Genomic DNA, 22143 nt, shown 5'->3' with positions numbered 1-22143 from the left:
TGTCGCACTGCTGTCATGCTCATTATTCACATGTGGCAATTTGTGCACGTATGCAGGGCAAATACTGTATGTGTATCTTTGCACCTTTATTTGATGTGATTTCAAGTGTTCAACTTGACCCGCTGATATCTCTTTTTGTGTAAATAGTGTTTATCAGTGTATTGCAGAAGGCAGGCCAAAGCATCTAATGTCAGCGCACAGTTATTTTCATTATTGTTGGACACCTCCATTCAGGCAATAATTACGCCCATTACAAAAGACACAAACTCTGTGGTTTCTTTCATAGCTGTGTGGATGACGGAGTGGGAGTGGAATGAAGTGTGATGTTTTTGTATGTAAGTGTGATTGCATTTTTGTATTTGTATATGTGTGTGTGTGTCTTTGTCTGGGTGGGTAAGTGGGTCGATGTGAATGAAAATTAGCCTTGTCGCCTTGTTTACATGTCTAATTGCCTTTCATTTGCAGATAGTTAATATTAATTTTTCTTTCTTTTTTTGCATATTGAATTTGTAGGATCGTGATTTATGTCCATCTGCATACGTGCACACACAATGCTGCTGCTTTTCTTGGCGTTTGTGTGTGAATGAGCATTTTTGCAATATGGAATCACTTTTCAATGAGGTTGTAGTGGCAGCTATTGACGGTCTCTGCTGAAATTAATTTCATATAGAAAAAAAAATGTCAATGCCCTCGCCCGCATGTACTAGTAAATTGATTCTGATTCTAATATAGGGTAGGGGGGGTATGTGAATGTGTGTGTATCACCAGGGGCAACTGAAGGAAGAGAAAAAGGGATCTATGGGTCTGAATGCAATTGCATCTGCGTGTGCCACTGCCATTGTCTTAGCGTGCCATTAGCTTTATTAAAGGGTTTATTAGACTGTTTCAAAGGGGCTTCCCTACAAAATTGCTTTTGAGAGACAAACTTGCTGCTTTGGGACTAATTGAACTTTATTGCCTCTATAGAGACAACTCGGTAGAAGGGAGAGCTTAAGGACGGAGATTACGGTGAACTTCATCATGCAGAACATCAGTGTGGAGCTGGTGAATTAATACATTATTACTCAAAAGCTTTTCTACGAATTGTTTTGACAGCAACTCATCGGAAAGCATTCACTCTGTTTCTCATACACACATTTTGATGGGTTTTATTATCCAAGTTACAATCATTCCCTTCTCTGCAACAGTGATTTTAATCAAAACTCACACAACATGAAGCACTCACGCACACACACAGATACAAACCTCAGCTTTGATCTTGTTGTCTCCGAAGCAGAGATGCTGTAGGTAAGCTGCAGCGTTGGACTGCACCGATGGGAACTGGTGCTGTAACATCTGGATCACCTCTGGCAGCTCCGGATCTCTCCACCCAAACTCTCTGCAGAGAGACAGACAAATAGAGACTCTTTGATTCCTTCAGCCTCGTTAACAAAGCAAGTAGCTGAAACTCAAGAGATTACCTGAAAGTAGTGCAATAAAATCACCGACTCTCTTCCCAACATACCCACATCTAAACAGATTCAACCATTAAGTTCCATGGATACAAAAGTAAACACTGAGAAAGACAAACCGACACATAAAAAGGCAACATATGAATGAAACAGAGAGATTTAAATGTCAAAATCCACTTTGTTCTGTTTTCCACCAAAAAAATAAATGAAAAATTCTCTTATGGGAGAGAGCTTTACAAGCTAAGCAACACAGTGGGGACAGAAATGATGCAAATCACTTGCTGAATGCCCAATTTGCCAAAACATTGTTATTTTCCATCCATCACAGGCACAGGGAATGACAGCAGGTAAAGATGAGGCCAGCAGGTTAAGCGGTTGGCATCTGTGAACATTTTTAGAAATAAATGGGGGAAATCCTGACACAAACAGCATGTGTATTGTAGTATAGTAGAAAATCGGTTGGATTTTCCTTGAATAACACAGTGATTCTTTGACATCAGCCAGATACTTCAACATATAGAGAGTTCACTTTACAGCTGTGTTTGTAAGTATGATAATAGTAGCAGCTGTGTCTGACAAAGACACTTCAAAAAGTGTCAAGATGTGGCTGGCATACAAGGATGCTAGATATATTGAAGGGCAAACTAAAGGGCATCTGTTTATTTGTAACTTTGTATTGACGTGGTGAAACACTGTGGGTCAACACAAATAAAGAGGATTTCAGTACAATGAGGACACAAACTGAGCAGGAAGCTTGGAAAAAGAGGCAAACAGTGTGAAGAATTGCACAGCACAGCATTACTACTGCCTGCATACTGTCTGCAGTGTGAGTGGTGTGAGTTATGTTCTATACTTTCTACCATTAGAAGTTTACACTCCTCTGAACACAGTGGACAAAGTGAAATAAATGTTTTGTCCCTTGGTAATACCCAGGAAATGATCTCCTTTATTGTATTATCCCCTGCTGATAATTGTTTTGCTATGGTTTTCCAAATGAGGAAATTATGAGTGTGCGAGAAAGCGTGGGCGACTGTGCACGAGTGTGTGTCGCCACAATCTACTATAATATTTTCTTCAATAACCACTGTGTAAACTGTTTCACTGCTATGTCCTCTCTCTCTCTTCTTCTCCTCGTGCTTTCTAAAAACTGTCAACTCTCCATGTGATCTGACGAAAACCCATGTTGAAATTTTGCGCCTCCCATCGATCCCTGTGTTTGTGGATTGATTTTGTTGTTTCTGCCTTCATGCTTCCTGTTCTGTGGCAAAATGTGGCTCACTGTAATCCCCATCAAGCTATCGTGAAAACCGAACTGATTTATTTTGCCTCCTAGCTCAGCCGGCCCAAACATGAAAATGTGGTAAATGTGGGATAATTGACCTGCCTGGCGAGTTAAAATTGACGGGTGTAAAGGATCGTGTGCATGTCTGCGCATCCAAACTTTTATTTTCATTGCGCAGCAGCAGAAAATGAAGCCTCGACACAGCACTCTCATCTTTGATGGATCAAGCGAATGCGGTCTATGAAACATCTGTGAAAAGCACAGCATTCACAGGGAGTAAACATGGCTCTCAAAGATAAAGCAAGCTCCAGTGTGGACGGCTCTTTATCTGCCGAATGATAAGTGTTCATTCAGCCAGAAAGCAGGACTGAAGGAGGAAAGTAGAGGAGAGACAGAGGGAGGGAGGAAGAGGGAGGGATTCCCAAGGCATTTAGGGGATTTAGGAGGAGAGACCCTCAAACAGCGTTCCTTAAATCACACAGCCAGATACCATCAGGGCAGTTTGTTTGTTTATGTGTGTGTACGGGTGTGTGGCGAGATTAAGATAGGATCATGATGTGTATTTATGCGGACACAATTGCCTCTGTGCCTGTTAGTACCTGTCTGCATGTGTGTATGTGCATGAGTGTGAGTGCATGTGCTCACAAGTGTATTCATATTCATGTGTGTCTGTACTTCAGCATAACTGACGATGTGCTGATGTGCATGCCCGAATGTGTGTGTGGCATCCATCCCCTGCAGCTCCCCCAGCTCTGTCAGTGTAGTTAATAGAAAGCAGAGTGATCTGCTGATAAGATAAGCATCATAGCTCGCCATTAATTAAAAACTCCTGGTAGGGAGAGAGAAAGAGTGAGAGAAACAGAGCAGAAGGAAGAAAGAGGGAGCCAGTGAGACATCGAGCGAGAATGAGAATAAGGAAGAAAAGTTACGGGGAGAAAAAAAAAAACAAAAACAGAGCATTCAGGGGCAACTGTGGGCACAACAGGCAAGAGGAGGCTGATAGGAGAGGGGGAAATAAAACTAAAAAACAACCTTCAAATGAGATGCCAGTCATGTCAACACGGGACTAATGAGAGCTATAGCCCCGGTAGACGTGCCACCAGGCGACATGCCAATGATGTGAAACAGCAGGATGCAAAGAGAGAGGAATACAGGGAGAACTGATCAAAGTGGCTGTGCCAACAAAACTGCAGGATTCACACTAAATACTCACGCAGCTTTTGAGGAACCAGCACCACAATGTGCTGCCGCTTGTGCCATATTCTTGATGCTACTTTATGATTTTGTTCCTTGTGTGGTAATAAACGCGCAACAATTTCTTGATTTGGCTTTTTCATACTTGAGCTTCGTGCACTTGATACGACACACCGGTGGGTATGAGAATAAATTAGGTGGTGCTGCTGTAGCACACACACCTTCATGATCCTGGTTACTTTGCCATTTCTTGAGGCAAGCGGAGGCGTGATGCAGCAAAATACTTTCAATGGAAACACTAGGTATGGCAGGCGAGCAGTTTGACATACTGAGAAAAAAGGCAGGTGGCAATGGGGTTGGTGGGGGGAGAGAAAGGGTGGAGGCAGAGGCAGAGGCAGAGTGATATAACTGGGACAGAGGAAAAGACTGCTGTGTGATGGTAGGGCTTTGATGCACACACACACATGGAGGGAGGCAAAATGTGATAGAAAAGTACAGCACATGAAAATGAAAATAGAATAACTATCAAAGATGTTTCTTTTTTACATAAAAGTTCTCTCTCATGTCCAGGCCTCATAAAACAGTTGAACCTCTACAGTAGGTGCAACCCCATCACAACTCCTCACAGCACACACACAATGATACATATATATGCATGCATACTGTGAGAAGACAAAGGTCATCTCATCTAAGAATGGATGCTCTCTCTCTCACACACACACACACACACACACACACACAGACACACACACACACGCAAAATACTGACATTCCGTATTTAATTATGCTGATTTTCACATAGATTGGTTGATGGATGCTATGAATAAATTCCATTCATTTTGGTAGACAAAGACTAAAGGTGTGGTGAAAAGCCATTTAAGTGCTCTCAACAGATCTACAATTTGCTCTATTCCTGCTGCTTACAATACTGAAATGCATTCATCAGATGTTGTAAATTCAACCTGGACTGAAAACGAAGATGGATTAACCAAATATCACAGTGAATAATTCAGTCCTACTTAACAACATTTACAATACACTGTAGTATTGTATCTGATCTCATTTTCCAGCTTCGCAACCTAACACAGCGATGGTACGCATAGTCATGAAAACTGAGCGATTTGGGTCTCCTAACCCAAATCGCATCCATCAGCAGTGCCCCACAATGCATCTGGAGTGACAGCTCCACACACGAAGCCTGTCCCACTGGCCTTAATCTGATTGGACAAGGCCTGTCATGTCTGTTAACTGATTGGAGGGTCAGCAATGGACAGAATGGCAGTGTGCATACCAAAGCAGATGCTAATTAAGACACGAGCATCAATCTTCATCACTGCGTTAAGACAGAGGGACAGAGCAGAGACAAAAGAGAAAAGGGCAATCTTAGAGGGGAGTATAGAGAGAAAAAAAGACAGAAGGACAGCATTTCTCCCATTATTCTGGAGCATGCAAATAAGAGCTTGACTTTAAGAATAGCTATCAAGATTGGTTATTAAACTATTTTAGCATCTTAGCCGTCCAGACCCACATTCGCCTCTTCCTTCTTTACTTTTTAACTCTTATGAAATGCATCTTCTCTTTCCCCTAATACAGTTTTTCTACCAAAACGTACCATTTAATTCTCATTTTTTTATATATCTTACCCCAATAACTGGTAATACCTTAAGGGAATGGTTAAAAAAATACACATGCTTTATATCAGTATTAAATCTCTCAGCATAATCTCTCTCAATCTCCTCAATGCCTAATTCTACTTTGAGTGTTCTGTTGTTTTCGCAAATCAGATTCTCTGTGCACCTGTTCACAGTGTATGCATGTGTGCATGCAAATGCTCCTCCTCTGTGCATCCTCAGGTAGAGTGCATTAGTGAAAGTAAAGTCAATAACAACAGACTTCAGCAATTTCACAGATAAACAGCAGTCGGAACAACATGCAGATGGAAAGGCACAAACAGTGACTCTACGTGTAATGCCAGGTGTCTTTTAATTAAAAGCACAACCGAATTAAGATGCTATCCAGGGCAAATAGCCAACCCAGTTGATGTGTCTTACTGACAAATGCTTGAAAGTTAAGTTTCTCCTTGGCACACAGCCATGGAGGCATAATTTGCCTCAAGTACATAAGGTGGAGAATTTAAGAATTTAAGAATTTAAGATTTAGATTAGAGAGTCAAATTTTTTATCAGATTAAAACAGAATGATATTTATTTTTCCATCTGGATCTAGCTAATAATATTGATCCTAATATACGTCAGCAGAATATTCATAATGCAACCACAGCAGGAATGCTACACCATGTCTCTGATGCTAATTGTATTTAAAGGTAGTTAATTAGCAACAGTGGTCAATATTTTAGTGGAAACATGATGTTGCCCAGGTTACTTTGCTGAGAAAGTGAAGATGATGTTGACACTTTCATACCTGGCTAGAAAGTTGCAGAGTAGTAGTAGTACATTTCTCATCTTCCAAGTCACTGAAAACAGAAGATTTAACCATGACTGTGATCTAACTGCTACATATAACCACACATACCCTATGCTCCCTTTAGAAGCAGAATTATTAATTGAAAAAACACTGCCTCCATTGCCGTTGAGATAGAAGACTTTGTAAGTTCAACATAAATGTTTCATGTGTTAGCATATATTAACCATTGCAAATTAAATATAAATGTGAAATACTATTGGGTTTATGCTATATATTTATCAATAAAAACACAGCATCCATGGGAGAGACAAGACAAGTCGGGCAAATGAGCAACAGAATACTTCAAGTTGATACACAGTGTTAATGCCAGTAGATATTAGCTTTAACTTGTGTAAAAAGAACCATACAATAAATCTATTGTGACTTTACAAGCTGTTGCATATTTGACAAAGAACTTGACAAATGACTTTACTATCTACGCTATGGGATTTTCTATATTGCCTTGGCCCTTTTGGCCTTTAGCAATATGGTGTGTTTTGCCTGTTCTCGTCTCCTCTGCTCTGCTGCTGCTGGGAGAAACTAACAACAAGAAGCCACAGCAAAGGTGATCAATGAGAAGTCGGGGAAGAGAAAGACGGTGATGCTCGTAATGGCCGGACAGACAAATTTGAAATATCGAGATAGCTGGATGGGGCCAGGGATGAAGCCCGTCCAGAAATAAACAGTGGAGAAAAATGTGTGGTGAGTCAGCTACAATGAAAACACCTCATCATCTGTCACCGCCCTCCTCCCTCTCACCTACAGCTCCTCGGTTACTGATGGGCGAATGGAAATGACTCTGGTAATCACAGATCTGCTCTGTCCATGGAAATAGAAAACTGAGCTGCTAATTCCACACTCAAGGTAAATCATAAAATAAAAAGAAAATCAGAGAAGAGAGAAAATGAAAGGCAGATAGCACATAGGGGAAAAATGATGAACGAAATGGAAAGAAGAGTAGATGGCCTCGCTTCCCCAGTTCTTCACTTCAGTATGAGAGCCCACATGTGACTTTCTCCTCCTTTCTTTCCTCCTGTTGTGCACATACCACCATTCCTGTTTCTCTCTCTGCGTCAGAGTTTTTTCACTGTTCCATGCAGCAACCACACAGAGGAAGAGAAAAAAAAAATCTATACACTTTCTCTATGACATCTTTCAGCTGGGAATAGGAGACTCAGGAGGTTGAATAAAAGTGAACAAAGTACTGAGTGAGAAGAATGAGAGGTGCTGAATGAGACTGACTAACACTGAATAGAACAGAGTGACAGATGATAGTGGGAAAAGACCCGGTGGTGAATGTACTGTTTGTCATTAGGAAACTCAAATAGAACTGACAAAATTCTAATATATTTGGATTCAAAAATATTATTAAATAATGTCATGTACTATTCTTGATGGCATACGAAGGATATTATCTTGCATTTTCTTGTCCATTTTAAGGGAAAAATAAGAGGGTAGATGCTAAAATACTGTCTTTTTGCACTAATCAGTGTGAGGACCAAGTGATGCTACAATCAGTAATGAAAAGCTATTCCAGCTGATAGCAAATAATTATGGTTCTTCACTGAGTATCAAAAAATAGCCCAAAATTCTTTTGATGAGGTCATAATTGTATTGTCCTTCATAGTTGTTAAATCAGTACAATATTTCTTAATGATTTTCAAAGTGCACTTCATCTATAAGTCCTGAGTTAGTAGGAGGAAAGCATGAAATTCTAAGGGGAATTAAAATACAGTAGGTACATATTACCTTTTATATTTCAGTGTTGCTTTGGATTTGCTCTATTATTTCACTGTAGCACTGCCCATTGAGCTGCTCTAATGGTCAAATAAGCCACCTATTTACAGCAGTATACGATGGCTGCTTTTCAACTCTGACCTTTGAAGAGCTTGGTCTGGATACGTGTGTCTACTTGGAAATTAAAATGCGGAAAATGCCATCTAAGAGAGCCTGAGTGTGCATGTGTAGTTATGCTTTTTTGTGAGGCTGGAATGGGTGGGGCTGGTGAAGGGGAACATTAATGTGCAGGGCCATGGACCGATTTGCCAGGGTAAGGAAAACACAAACGCCGGCACTAGTCCTTGCAATTAGCTGAACACACAGAATCGGAGGCCTAATCGAATAGGGCATTAAGCTGACAGACAGGTGTTCATTTATCTCCACGCCCAGAGAAGGCCGTGCACACGTGCACATACACAGCCTATTGAATTTATACACACACTGCATTGAAGCAAAGGTGCGAACTCACATGCACACAAACATTCAGTAATGCACATGAAGACATACCCACACATGCATCCAGCGTATGCATTGAAGGCACACAAACAGACGCCCTCATATCTACAAAGATGCAAAAATACACACATATTCACACAGCCATTATCCTGCATTTGCTGATCGGTAATTTTCAACCCGGTGGCACTATTCCCCCGTTGCACAGCGCAATTACTGGATGTTTACACAGCCAAACAATAGGCCATTGAAACACACTCTCAGTCAAACATTCATTAGATGGGCCAATAGAAGCTGAGGTGACCCAGACCATTACACTGTATCACACACCACGCTCATTAAGACTGAAATGTGTATTCCACTGTATCTAAAGGAGGAATGCGGTATAATCTGGAATCCTCGCAACATCTGTCCAATTGGAAAACAATGCGGTTGTTGTACGACATAAACAGTAGCACAATGCTGTTTGAAGTGGACTATAAAGCTGCTGTCTCACTGGAAGGAACTTTTGTACTCTACTGTGTTAAAAGTTGGTAGAAAACAATAGTTAGTATTATTATATATCACTACAAGGAGTCACTTTAATGCAATTCAGAGGAGAGATAATGCCTTATTTATAATGGTTTTCATCAGGAATATGTTTGGATCAACCATCCAAATTCATACAAGCATCAAGTAGAAAGGAAAACAAAAAAAATCCTGACAGTTAGAAGAGAACTGAATATATCGTCGCTAAGTCTGCACAATAAACTATTCTAACATCAACACTGTGATATGCATATGTGTAATAGTCACATTGCACAAAGTGCAATGGGAAGTAAGGCTAATTAACTCAAATTCAACCCCCAGCCTAGGGGTTACTGAACACAACATGAATCGCCATCCTGCACGGGTCTCAAGCAGCACACAAAACTGTTAACTTTTCTCAAGAAAGTTAACAGTTTATTTACAATAGATGTGTATTAATAAACAAAGGTTGGGTTTCACAAAAACAAATTGAGGGTAAGGTGTAAATTAAATTAGGAGTGTGCTCTATCCCAAAATAATACACAAAACCACACTAGTCTTCAAGAGGTTGACTTACCTATCAAAATAAAAGGACCAAATGCAAAATACAGATACAAAGTCTTTCCTCCATCTCCAACATAAAAAGGGGAAAATGAATGAAACAATAAGGAGCAGCTCACTCCCTCACCCAACTACTACCGAACTTGGGTTTACTATACAATGAACGAATCGTGCCGCTATGTGCCGGTTGGGATGCCGGGAAAGATGGCCCCCCCACCTGACCCTTTCCTACCCGGAAGCAACGTCATCCTTCCACCTTATATCTTGGATTTCGTCGGCAGACTGACCAATTTGCGCTAACCCGACCTTCCGCCGACTAATCCTGGTGGTGGTACGGCGCAGCTCTATTTGCATATTAGATGGGCAAACCAAAGGAGATACAGCACCGAAAAACACTACACTTACCTATACGACCACAGTCGTAACAGCATCATGCTACAGCTTTTTTTTTTTGCTGGTTGAAAAAGAAAATAAAATTTGCGCAGTTCTCATTTCTCATGATCAATTTACAAGAGAAGTCTGTCTGACAAAACATATCAAATGATACAATATAACATTTAACATGATTTAAGCTGTTATTTTTTATTCAAAAACTTTATTAAAGTGATATGAGATACCAGAAAGAGACAGGAGAAGAAACCTAAAAAAAAAAAATAAAAAAAATTGGCTGCAAAAAGAATTGTGATGTCAGTTGTATGGAAATCTTTTAACTACAGAAAGGACAGTATGGACCAAAAACAGGTGCTCTGTCGACATGACTACTGCTTATTTTGTCCATTTAAATCAACAACATAAAGTTCTGTATGCCGCAGAAAAACGTAAATGTCATGCTTTTCAATACTGTGCAAACCTTGCAGTTAAAATTAAACAGGTGACATTGAGACAGACACACATGCTTCAATTTAAAACACGCAATTTACAAGTAATACTCCTTTCTAGACACACAAGACCTCCTGAAAAAAAAAAAAAAAAAAAAAAAACTACTCAGGCTATATCCAGTAACAACATTCCAAAACCTGACAGACAGTGAATGACCCAGACACACATAAATACACAAATGCATATGATGTGCTTGGAAGATTATAAATTATCAATGTTAATGTGGTTTAATGTTGAAATTGCTGTTGCTGGGTACTATCCAAACATTTGGACATATTGCAATTTGAAGCTTTAGGAATATTGTTTTCTTGAAGCTTTTGTGTAAATTAAGCCATTTTGAACAGAATAAAAAACACAAAAAACAAGTGGAAACCACTGTCTTTTCAAAGACATATGGAGATAAGCTGGGATATAATATTACTATAGTATTTTTACTACCAGTGCTAATTCCTGTCCTGAACAGCATCACCATTAAACACTGCTGAAGCTGATCACAGATTCTGTGTGAGTAGTACATTTTTGTACCACATTTTTAAGGTTGGTAAATTAAGCTGTCTTTATAATGTGAGACTTATTTTCCCCCAGACAGATGAAATAATTGATCTTACTGAACAACCATGACAAAACTGACTGATCAAATCTCCATCTACGACACTCAAGTCAATCAAAGTGCAGGCACGAGATGAAGCTGGTAGACGAACAAGAGTCTGCAGGAAAATTACTACTCCATTGTCTCTTGATTTGCAAGCTGATGCAATCATGTCAATGAACCAGCTCTGGCCTCTGAGTGACAAACAAGAAAGGTGAGCTATTTTTACTGTGATGATGCTAACGAGAATGTTAGCCTTTGCAGATAGGTGTATATGTGTGTGTGTGTGTGTGTGTGTGCGTGCGTGCGTGCGTGCGTGCGTGCGTGCGTGCGTGCGTGCGTGTGTGTGTGTACATCTATCTAGGCGCCACAGTGTCAGTTTGTGTCCATGTGCATCACGGAACCACAAATTATCCACAATTATTTTGCCATGTGTATATCACACTGATAAGGTCAAGCAAGATATTAGCACTGTTTACTTGTGTGTGCTTGTGTGTGTGTGTGTGTGTTTACATATGTACATGATGATGTGTGTGTATGCAATGCATTAATCGGCTGCCAGGTTCACACACACAGAGGCACATTTACTGCAGAGGTCAGAGCCTTGCCCTGACATTTACAAGAGATATGACTTGTCTGACAACATGTACAAACTCTGAAGCACGTGCACGTAAACACATTTTTTTTTTTGTGCTGTCGTTGTCGTCGTCGCCTCCCCCCGTCTATACTTTCCCCTATTCTCTCCTTGACACAAACACACACTTGTACGTGCATGGCATCTGTCAAACCGCCCACACACACTCCAGGTAAAGTCACTTCAGCGCAAAAATACTTTCATCCCTCATTTTTATTTCTTTCTCTCTCAACATTTAGTCTTTTAATCTTTCTGTCTTTATGCCCTCCTTTAGATTCCCTCACTTTTTGAATACACTGGAGTAGAGTGGAAGTTAAACCAGAACAAAAATGCTGCAAAGGTAGATAAGTATGTAGAGGGCTTGCTGACAAGCTGCACAAGCAGAAATATGATTCAGCAACTCTAGTACTCCATTTATGTCGACATGGGATGCGTTCAGGCACTGTATTTCTTGGTCAGAGGAAAACACATGGTCTCTGTCATGATGTTAAGAAAATAAAATTCAGGCATAAAACTGACATCACTGATCTGCATTGTTGTTATTTCTAGAAGTAATACTTATGTATGTATAGTTTGGTTTATTTTTGCACTATATTCCTCAAATGTTTACACTATCCCCTTTGTTGCTATAATATTGAAAATTTCCCCACTGTGGGATTAATAACAGCTTATCCTATTTTATCTTATCTTAGACTAATAAATGCACTTTGTGTTACATTTATAAGCTTACTTAGAAGCATATTACTTCAATCTGATGCATCTAAGATTGACAACAGAACATTGCATTTTAAGTGCTATTTGTATGGACACTGGATAGAGATCTCTAAAATGCTTTTTAGTGCTACCAACAAATTATTTATGTGCATGCAAAACCACCAGGAACATACACAACCTATATAGAAATGATGCTTCTCCAGCATAAATCTTGAATTCTTTAACCTCTCACATATATTTTTTTTAAAGTTGGGTTTCTCATTAACGTGCATGATGTAAGATAGCAGCAAACTGTAGATAACAACGCTCAGTAAAGCAGTTTAAGTAGCCAGGAGCAGCATTTACCCTTGCTCTGACATTTTTACCTTGACATAATAACCATAAACTTGGTCTATTGTCAAATTCTCTGGTTCAAATTCTGCTGTTGCAGAAGTTTTTCCAAACGTGAGTCTCCCTTCCAAACAACTCTTGTAACGAGTAGGCAGCTCTTAAATATCCAATTCAAAATGGCATCATAATTCATTTTGATTTGCCTCTGCCCAAGCATTACGGGGTAATTCCAAACTTTGCTTACAGTTCACCTTGAGGTGACTAAACTCTCCTTGGGCAGTGTATGAGTTTGCATGTGAGCATATTAATATTTCAGTCTTGATTTGTGTGCGGCTTGTTTGTGTGTACGAGGAAGAGAAAGTGCAATCAGCAAAGAAAAACTAATAAACCAGTGATTAGCTTAGGCACCTGCTATTCTCATTAGCTCACAATGGAGCAATAACACAGCACAGAGTGGTAGCAGTTCAGTGTTGGCTAAAAAGCTTTTCAAGGCAACACAAGGAACATGCTGATAACGGAGCTCACTCTGGAGATGATAACATAAAGTGTAAGGAGATAGTAGCGATAAAATATGAGCAAGATGACAAAACATGATGTAAAATGAATAATTAAGGCAATAACAAACAAAATATGATCCTGGGATTGATAAAGTTGATTGTGCTGCATGGAAAATTTGTGGTTAGAATGACTGTGTTGCCTCGCTTGCATTTCAGGACAATAAAGAAGGATGCGATGATGATAAAATAGATTAGAATGATTGGAATGAAACTGCTGTGATTGTGATATTTACATTTGGAATATCTCTAGCACATAAAAACGTCACAGGGAATATGTCATCTCAAAAAAATGGCAAGCATTTAAAGATTTTGACATTTTCCATGTGAGATTGTGCATCATATAGCTACACAACTGCTTAAGCACTCACTCACACACACACACACCCATATACACACAACCTTTAAAAGCAGATTAAGTGAGACTAAAAGCAGTCATCCACTTCAAATAAAATGAGGATAGAGGCAAGAGGGGGAAAAGGAACAGAGCTATGCAATAGAAACATCACATAGCTGGAGCTCCAACATGGCAGGGGTCACACAATATGAGTGCATACTATATTCACACTGGGTCAGCTCAACACACAACACAATGACAGATTTCAGAGCAGTATGCATCCAACTATAGAAGGCCTCGCTCCTTCCCTGGAGGAATCTAGATGAAAGCTATGATATTTTATTTTCCACCTCTTTCACTCGTATGATCTGAGGTTTGGGTTTATTTGCTGCTTGATACTCGGTGAGCAACATTTCAATGACACAGATGACTGCATCCTCTGAAGTGGTATAATTTGGTAAGAAAACTTTTATTTTCTACATGTTCACCCATCCTTGCAAAATGATTGCTGGCATGAAAGTAAAACCCATGATGGAATAGAAGTGAAATTATTACCTAGCTCAAGAAAAGCTTGTTTGGCAGCTCTGACAGCTTGTTTGACACTTTTAAAACAATAAAGCAAAGTCTTGTGGGTGAAATTGCCGAAAATAATGCATTTTCACTGATCTGTTCTCCTGAATATAGGTTTTTAGACTGACTGCATATTTTATCAAATATGAGGTTAATACTCTACTTTTATGTTGCATTTACATTGGGAGCGTAGCTCTCTGACAGAATGAAAGGCAACACAAGTGATGGTAAAATAATATCAATCTTCACTGGCGCACATATGAGGGCACAGCTTCATGAGATTCAGGCTTTGACCTTGACAAATGGCATTTCAAGACTGTAAAATCATTTAAGTGATTCAGGAAAAAACACAAAAGGGACAAAATGCGCACTGGGGAAAAGCACAATCACGCATGAGTTGATGTGTTACTTATTGCTATGTGTGCCAATGCCATAGAGACACACGCATGTACTCAACACACATGCATGCACTTCACTAGGAGTAGTAAGACAACACCAGCCACATTGTGCAATGACTCATAAGAGGTCCTGGCCTGAATCTACTTCTCAATTCAAAATGCTTTCTTTTTCCTCCAAAATCTCTCTACTTTTGTCCTTCTCAATCTCATACTCTATTCCCTCTATCTATCTGCAAAGATTAGTGTTTGACTTGAGTCATGGTCAAGCTCTGTCTGGCTGACAGGACAGTCTTTATTGATATTATGAGCAGAAAGCACATTCACACACAGAGGCGCAGACAGAAATGTACACTCGGACGCAAACAAACACACAGGGCTATAGTCAGCATAGTGAGCAGACTCCAAGGAATCACTTCATACCCTGCAGTGAAAAAGTACGAGAAAAGATTAATAGAGACAAGGACTGGGAGAGAGGGGAAGGGATTTTAAAAAAATAAAAAAAGAAGAAGAAGAGGCTTGCCACTTTAATCGACACAAAGGACAACAGAAGGGAGTGTTGGGGAACTGTGTGTTTAGACTGAAAGCAAGAAGGGAGAAAACACTTTCTGGTGCTGGATGAATGCCTGCACCTTCCAAGCCATCATCAATGCCAGGCCGTCTCTACCTGCAGAGGTGTGATGCAGAGAGAGAGAAAGATGGAGTGATGGATGCATGATGGAGGAGTGTTTCTAAATTGAGTCAGCACCCTCAGGATCCATCAGTGTTATTTTATCATGACTCAGTGGAAAAAGAAAAATGGATTGACTCTGCAAAACACAAGCGAGGAGGGGGGCCGCGATGAAAACCTTTCAGGAATGAAAATAAAGAATCAAGCGAATAATGACACAGCCAAAACCACACACTTTCACATGGTAAAAATCCGTTATTCTCCACACAGTAAATAACTATTGTGGGGTTTCTTGACAATAGCTACCTTCTGATTTACTCAAGGGTTTTACTCAAGTGCACTTGGGTGCTGGGTGGGAAAGATCGAGGTTAAAATACTGCTGTTTTACTTCCCGATCCAAAGTCAGCCCGGCAGTGTGGGGATTGAAGCAATGACCTCCAAGTCACAATCCTGCTTCAGGGCATCCTACAAAACTGCTACAAATGGATGAAATTTATTTAGTTTAATGTTCTTGTAATCTTGAAAGTTTTAATATGTTTAATAAGTTTATCAAGCATCTTACCATCCTCACATAAGGTTGACAGTAAGTCTAGTTTTTTAATTGCTTCCCCGGAGGATCTAAGTGTTCCATGTGTCAAAATGTTATTTGACAGATTTTTCCGTCACCACCAAAGAAAAAATATGTGAAATCTCTAGGAGAAAAATGAAAGGCAATATCTCACAAGGAGGTAAAAAGGTCAAAAGTACAGTTTGTGTCTCTGAAAGTATGTTTAGCCTTAGATGTAGAAAATAGCCGGCTAATTAAAATGTATTTTCTGTAATTCCTCTTTCATCCAGTGAGTTTTGCTTCATCTTGTGAGTCAGTCTCCTTTAATTAGCATACTAAATAAAAATTTAGATTAAGAACAATATTGGTTTGGGTTTCTGTGAGCATATGTGTGCGACTGCGAGTGGGCATTTAAGTGTTTTATTTTCATGAGCACACTTCCACAGGAATGCATCATGCGATGATTCTAATAAACAGGTGCTTTTCTACCTCTACAGCTGGTGAACACAGACTAAATGTGATCATCACTAACAGGAAAGTACTGCAGTTATAATTTCAAATAAAGCAACAACCACAACAAAGTAGTTCCTTTCTCTACACCTCCTGCCAAGAGGATTTATTTCCTAAATTTGCTTCCTTCTTTCAATGCATCCAGCTGCTTTCTTATTTTTACCTCCTGTACCTTTGTTCTCCCAAATTCAGCTTTATTTTAGTTCTCTGGTCATTACCGACTCCCACTGGGTCCAATAACATGGACTCAATGCTTGATTTCCTGCAAGCAACTCAGCTGAAAGGTCAAGATCCCTCTCCTGCACAAGAGATATACAACTCGCTGACCTTAACATCTGCAGCCTCATGGAAGACTGAGTCTTGTGCAAAGATAACAGTGCCTGCCCGACAAAAAAGTGGCTGCAAAGTGGATTGTAATTAAAAAAAAAAACGTAATTAAAAACAAGATTTATTTCTCTGAGTGCGACTTTCATAGTGCTGAGTGAAAATAAAATCTTGGAATCACCTTCTCAGGAGAGTAGTTACAGTAAATGCAGCATATGATGAAATTGGAACTGCAACATACAGCTCTCTAGCTGTGGAACACATTTTGTCTGAAGCCAAAAAAAATTAAAAAACAGCTGTTATTGAAGATATTCGAGCACAAAAATCAACTGCCTCACCCACACCAGAATATTTTAAGTAGAAATTAATCTCATCCCAACTACATAAAAACCACCATTAAAGGAATAATTTGATCCGATTCTAACAGGTAAAAATTAAAGTGAATATATTTATGTATATTTCAAAACACATTAAGATAAAGATAATCAGTCCAACAATGTAAAATTGAAATGTCGTTTTCTATCTATGACTTATTTCTACCAGTGTGTGGAGGCTGAGTACAGTCGGGTGTTGCTCTCAAATATGAGCTACAGAATAGGAGAGGTGAAGTGAGGCGTGGTGAGGAGAGAAGATATACAGTAATTCCACTGGTGTGACATTTTCCCATAATCCCTCCCAAATGCCACCAGTTTCAGGAGACAGAGCGGCAGAGCGATGGAGGGAAGAGGAGAGATGGAAAGCATCTATTGCCACACTTTTGTTGAGCATGAAGCGGCTGAAAAATCACGTTAATTTTTTTCCCCGTCTCTGCAGAATATGGTGCATGTGTGTGCCTGTTGCTGCGTATATATGTAAAAGGTTTGATGGATGTTAATCGGAGAAACGTTAGCGGCAGTAATTACCATGAAAAACAATAAAGTGGTGACTGAATCAAAGGAACATGACAGATTCATTACCGACTGCACACATCACACACACAAAGAAAAAATGTCCTTCGACTGCTGAAACTGTGAAAACGGTGAACAGATTAATGCTTTCTATTCTGATTCCTCACTTGTTGACAGCCAAATATCATCTAAATGTAGCTTTAGCCTCTAATTACGTGTATGTCAATTTTTTTTCCCATTTATCTAAATGGTTTAATGTTAATGTGTGTGAGTGCGACACCAGTGGGGCCACCTCATTCACATTTATCAGCCGTTCTCTCTTTAGTCATCCTTCTATCTCCCAGGCTTCAGATTTAGGATGAAGCTTACTGTAGCAGGGATGAAGGCAGACACACAGGGTTGTGATCATCCCAAGGTCACACACACACACACACACACACACACACACACACACACACACACACACACACACACACACACACACACACACACACACACACACACACACACACACACACACAAACAGATAGGCCACCTCAGACTAGGAAAATAACTACAATGGGCAATTTACCCAGAACAGGCAGGGATGACGGCCAGGACACAGATGCATGCACACACACACACATAAACACGCACACATATACACACAGCTGTGCCTCAGGGCCAAGGTTCTGGCAATGCATCATTACCCTCCCTTGGAGGTGATTCCATATCCCAGCATGCATTTCTCATGTGGAGAGGAAATTACCCCTGGGCCGTGCTGAGAGCCAATAGAGTGTGTCCTCTCTCCTCTATCTGTCTCTCTCTCTTCTTTCCTTTCTCTTTCTTTAAATCCCTTGCTCACTCTCCCGCCCTCACTGCCCTCCCTCGCTTGCTCTCTCTCCCCGAGTCAGCCAGCCACCAACCTATTCTTTGATTTTTATTTATCTTTCTCTCACTGATACCTTATTTTGTCTCCATTTTCCTTAGATTTTTGATGTCTGACGTTGAAGACAGATTAATAACAAAGAGGCAAAAAAAGTACTCATGGCCTCTCTCATTTTTTGTCCTGCCTTATCTGTCTTTCAGTCAAGTAGCTGCTAATGGTGAGGTTAAACATTCAAGTTGCTCTTCTCTTATACCCTAAAGGTTTAGCCTTTCATTCTCTTGCCTGTGTAGATTCTCAGTCATCCAGGTCACTGTAATCCTGAAACACTTGGGATTTCCATTCTCTCCCTCTAGTGTGTCTCTCATTTATTTCCTTGTTTCATTAATGAAAGATGTATATATGTACAAGGGTCGTAAAAATAAAAATACTGATATTCACGAGTAACACATCATGTTAAATGGAGTATTTTTTCATGTTTAACTGCTGGTCGACGGTAACTTTGGCTGTTTGACTATTCTGCTAATAAATAGCAAATTAACTACTATGAAAACAACCAATAGTTGCAACTTGTTTTCTTTCATCCAAGTCTCCAAAATATGCTTCATGTAACATGTTAATAAGCAATATGCAATCCTAGGAGCCAGATAAATTAAAAAAACAAAAAACAGTGTGTCACTGCAAAGCTATTTATTTTTCATTTTTGGTAAAATGGTTGTTAGCATGATTCTGCATGGTTGCAGGAAAATATTATTGCACATACAGTAGAGTAGCCCCAGAGTTAGAACACATGACAGAAGCAGTAATACTGACATTTTTTTTGTCTCTGTCCATGGGCTGAAGTGTTCAAAACAAAGTACCTAACTTTCTCTGTCTGTGGTGCTGAAGTGTTCAAAACAAGGTGCCTAACTTTCTCTGTCTGTGGTGCTGAAGTGTTCAAAACAAGGTGCCTAACTTTCTCTGTTCATTGTGCTGAAGTAATGCAACCCAGTCTAACATCAGGCCTTTCGCTTTCTCTCTATTACAACTTTTTTTTTTTCTGGACAAATTTTGTCTTCTAATTTTTTAATCTTGTTTGTATGTATGCATAGAGTGCATCAAACTGAGCAGTTTCTTGTACACTACCAGTCAAAAGTTTGGACATACCTTCTTATTAAATGCTTTTTTAAAATTTGTATTATTTTCTACATTGTAGATTAATAGTGAAGATGAATGCTTTTTTTCTTTTTTGTCCAAATAATTCCTTATTTCTTCTTTTATAGTTCTGATGTCTTCAGTATTAATCTACAACGTACAAAATAGTTAATTAAAAACCACTGAATGAGAAGGTGTGTCCAAACTTTTGACTGGTAGTGTATATGACCAGGCAGTGCTCTTGTTTTAAGATATTTGAAACAATGTAATAGAATGTAATAGAATGCTAAAAACATGCTTTACTGACATCTTACACTTTTATTGTAAAATAAGCTTGACATGTATTCCAAACTTTAACTACCTTAATCCAAAGAAACTGTACCAAGAGCAAAGGCACAGGGGCTTTCAGTGTATTGGAGGCTTTGCTGTATTTCATGTACAAGCAGTGAAAAAAATATGGAGAAAGTAATCCAGTAAACAAACAAAAAGAAGGAAAAAGAGGAAAAGATTGGTAGTAGTGGATGGCAGTGTGCTTCACCTACCTACTGAAAATGGAGAACACTATATTAAATCCAAGAATCTACTCCACGACTCAGAGTAAACGGCAAGGAAAAATAATCTGTTTGCACAGCAGAAATCCCCAGGTGCATCATATGGTAAACTGGGGTACTGTGGATGTGAGTGGGCCTTACTTTCACTTAAGTGAATACGGGATCCCCTGAATAAAATTCTGTGGTCCAGACCAACCACACATACACACACACATGCACAGACACAGGCGACCAGTACCTCAATTTCCATCTATAGCAGATATCCCTTCTGTAGAGTCATGCATAAACCATATGTATCCAACATGGAGGAATGCACTAACACAAACAGACAATGGTCACAAGAAGGGAATTCTGGCAATCTGTTTCTCTCTGGCACACATATGCACATAAATAAGCCCCATAGTGCCTAAGTAACAACAAGAGCAATCGCTGCATAATAATTCTCCCTCTATGTTTCTTAAGCAACCACACACACATGCACACTCACCCACATACATGACACTGTCCTTTGTGTGACACATTGCACTGCACGAGGTCTATGTTATCATGTATGATGCCACACAAATACACACACACACACCGTCTTAAGACACAAATACAAACACACAAAACCCATTCAGGGACTAACACACACACACACACACACACACACAAACATGCACAGAGTCGCTGCTGACCATTGCAGATTTTCCATAAATACAGGGATATGTTCGGGCTAGGAGCCAACGAACGGCGACAATAAATAGCGAGCAGCGACAATGACATGTCACACCAGATCACATCACATCAAGGAACTGTAAATAGCAATTTCATGTCAGCAGGTCAATTATACCTCGCAAATAATGGGGGGTGGGGGGTGTATTTAGTTAAACTGTGTGCTTTACATGCATTGTTGCAGTGATGAGGCTCTAAACCTCAGTTTCGTACCTTTCCTGGTTATGTTTTTGTAGTGGGATTTAATGAGCTTGTTGAAAGTATCGCCTCAATACAAAAACTGGAAACAATCTTTATGCCATCATGATAAAAGAACATCATTTTCTGCATAATTGCTGGGTGAATATATTTGTATTGGTGAAGAGAATGTAAATGAGCAGAGTTTGATTCATCTTATCTTGAAGTGCTGCGTCTCTGTTTCAGACTGATTGAGTGTTTGATCAGATAAGTCAAGCACATTCCAGCAGTTGAAATAAAACTGTAGTCTTGTTTTTGATCGCAACGTTACAACTTTTTCCTTTTTTTCCCCTTTCTGTCAATCCTCATTTCTACAACAAAGTGAATTGCAGCTCTCCCTTTACGATTTTGTTTGCCCTATTACATGTCTCCTAAGCTCCCAAGTTTTAAAACAATAACCACCCATCTCCTTGCTCCCAAACTCCCATCCTCCCTGAGTTAATGTTTATCTCTCTCTCCCTCTACGCCTTGCACCGTTCCCTCCTTTCTTTTTTCCTCGTCTTTCTCGATCTCTCAAGGTATATCTTACTCCCCGAACAAATGTCTATCTGTGCTGTCTTCCCTTACTTAAGATTCTCCAAACCCCCTTTCTTTGTTCTTTTTTCCTCCTTCATTATTAGTTTTTGCCTTCCTTTCTTGCCACCCATTTGTTTATTGGTTCTGCAAGTCTGTGCACAACATTTTTCTCATCATCTCACTCCCTACATTGTTTTTAATATTCATTTCAAGGAGGAAACCCAGTGGGGGCGAGAATCCCTTTTCAGAGAGAGCGAGCTTAAAGGGAACACACAAACAAAACAATGAAGGGAGGCACTTAACCACATTACACCCTGCCCTGCTCTTCTTCTCTACCATTCTTCTATTTATTTACTTTTCTCTATTTTGATCATCATCTATCCACCATCCTCCACTTTTTTGTTTTCCAACCAAATTCTCCTCCTTTTTTTCCCCTTCCCACTGCCTTTCTTCATCTTCTGCACTGTGCATCTCCCCGCCTCCCTTTAGCTTCATCC

At 39.7% G+C, this 22143-nt stretch overlaps 1 protein-coding gene across 5 annotated transcripts in view; it reads right to left on the bottom strand.

Moving 5' to 3' along the window:
* ctnnd2a (catenin (cadherin-associated protein), delta 2a) overlaps positions 1-22143 on the bottom strand; it is a 271300-nt gene that overhangs the window by 86569 nt on the left and 162588 nt on the right. For all 5 annotated transcript variants that reach the window (XM_035943707.2, XM_035943706.2, XM_035943711.2 and 2 more), the window contains one exon: positions 1246-1378. In XM_035943707.2, coding sequence (XP_035799600.1) covers positions 1246-1378 — 133 coding nt within the window. The remainder of the gene's footprint in view (positions 1-1245; positions 1379-22143) is intronic.

This window comes from Amphiprion ocellaris, chromosome 22 (assembly GCF_022539595.1).
Source record: "Amphiprion ocellaris isolate individual 3 ecotype Okinawa chromosome 22, ASM2253959v1, whole genome shotgun sequence".
Classification (NCBI taxonomy): Eukaryota; Metazoa; Chordata; class Actinopteri; family Pomacentridae; genus Amphiprion; species Amphiprion ocellaris.
The sequence above is the reverse complement of the archived record's forward strand: the minus strand, read 5'-3'. Positions and strand labels throughout refer to the sequence as shown.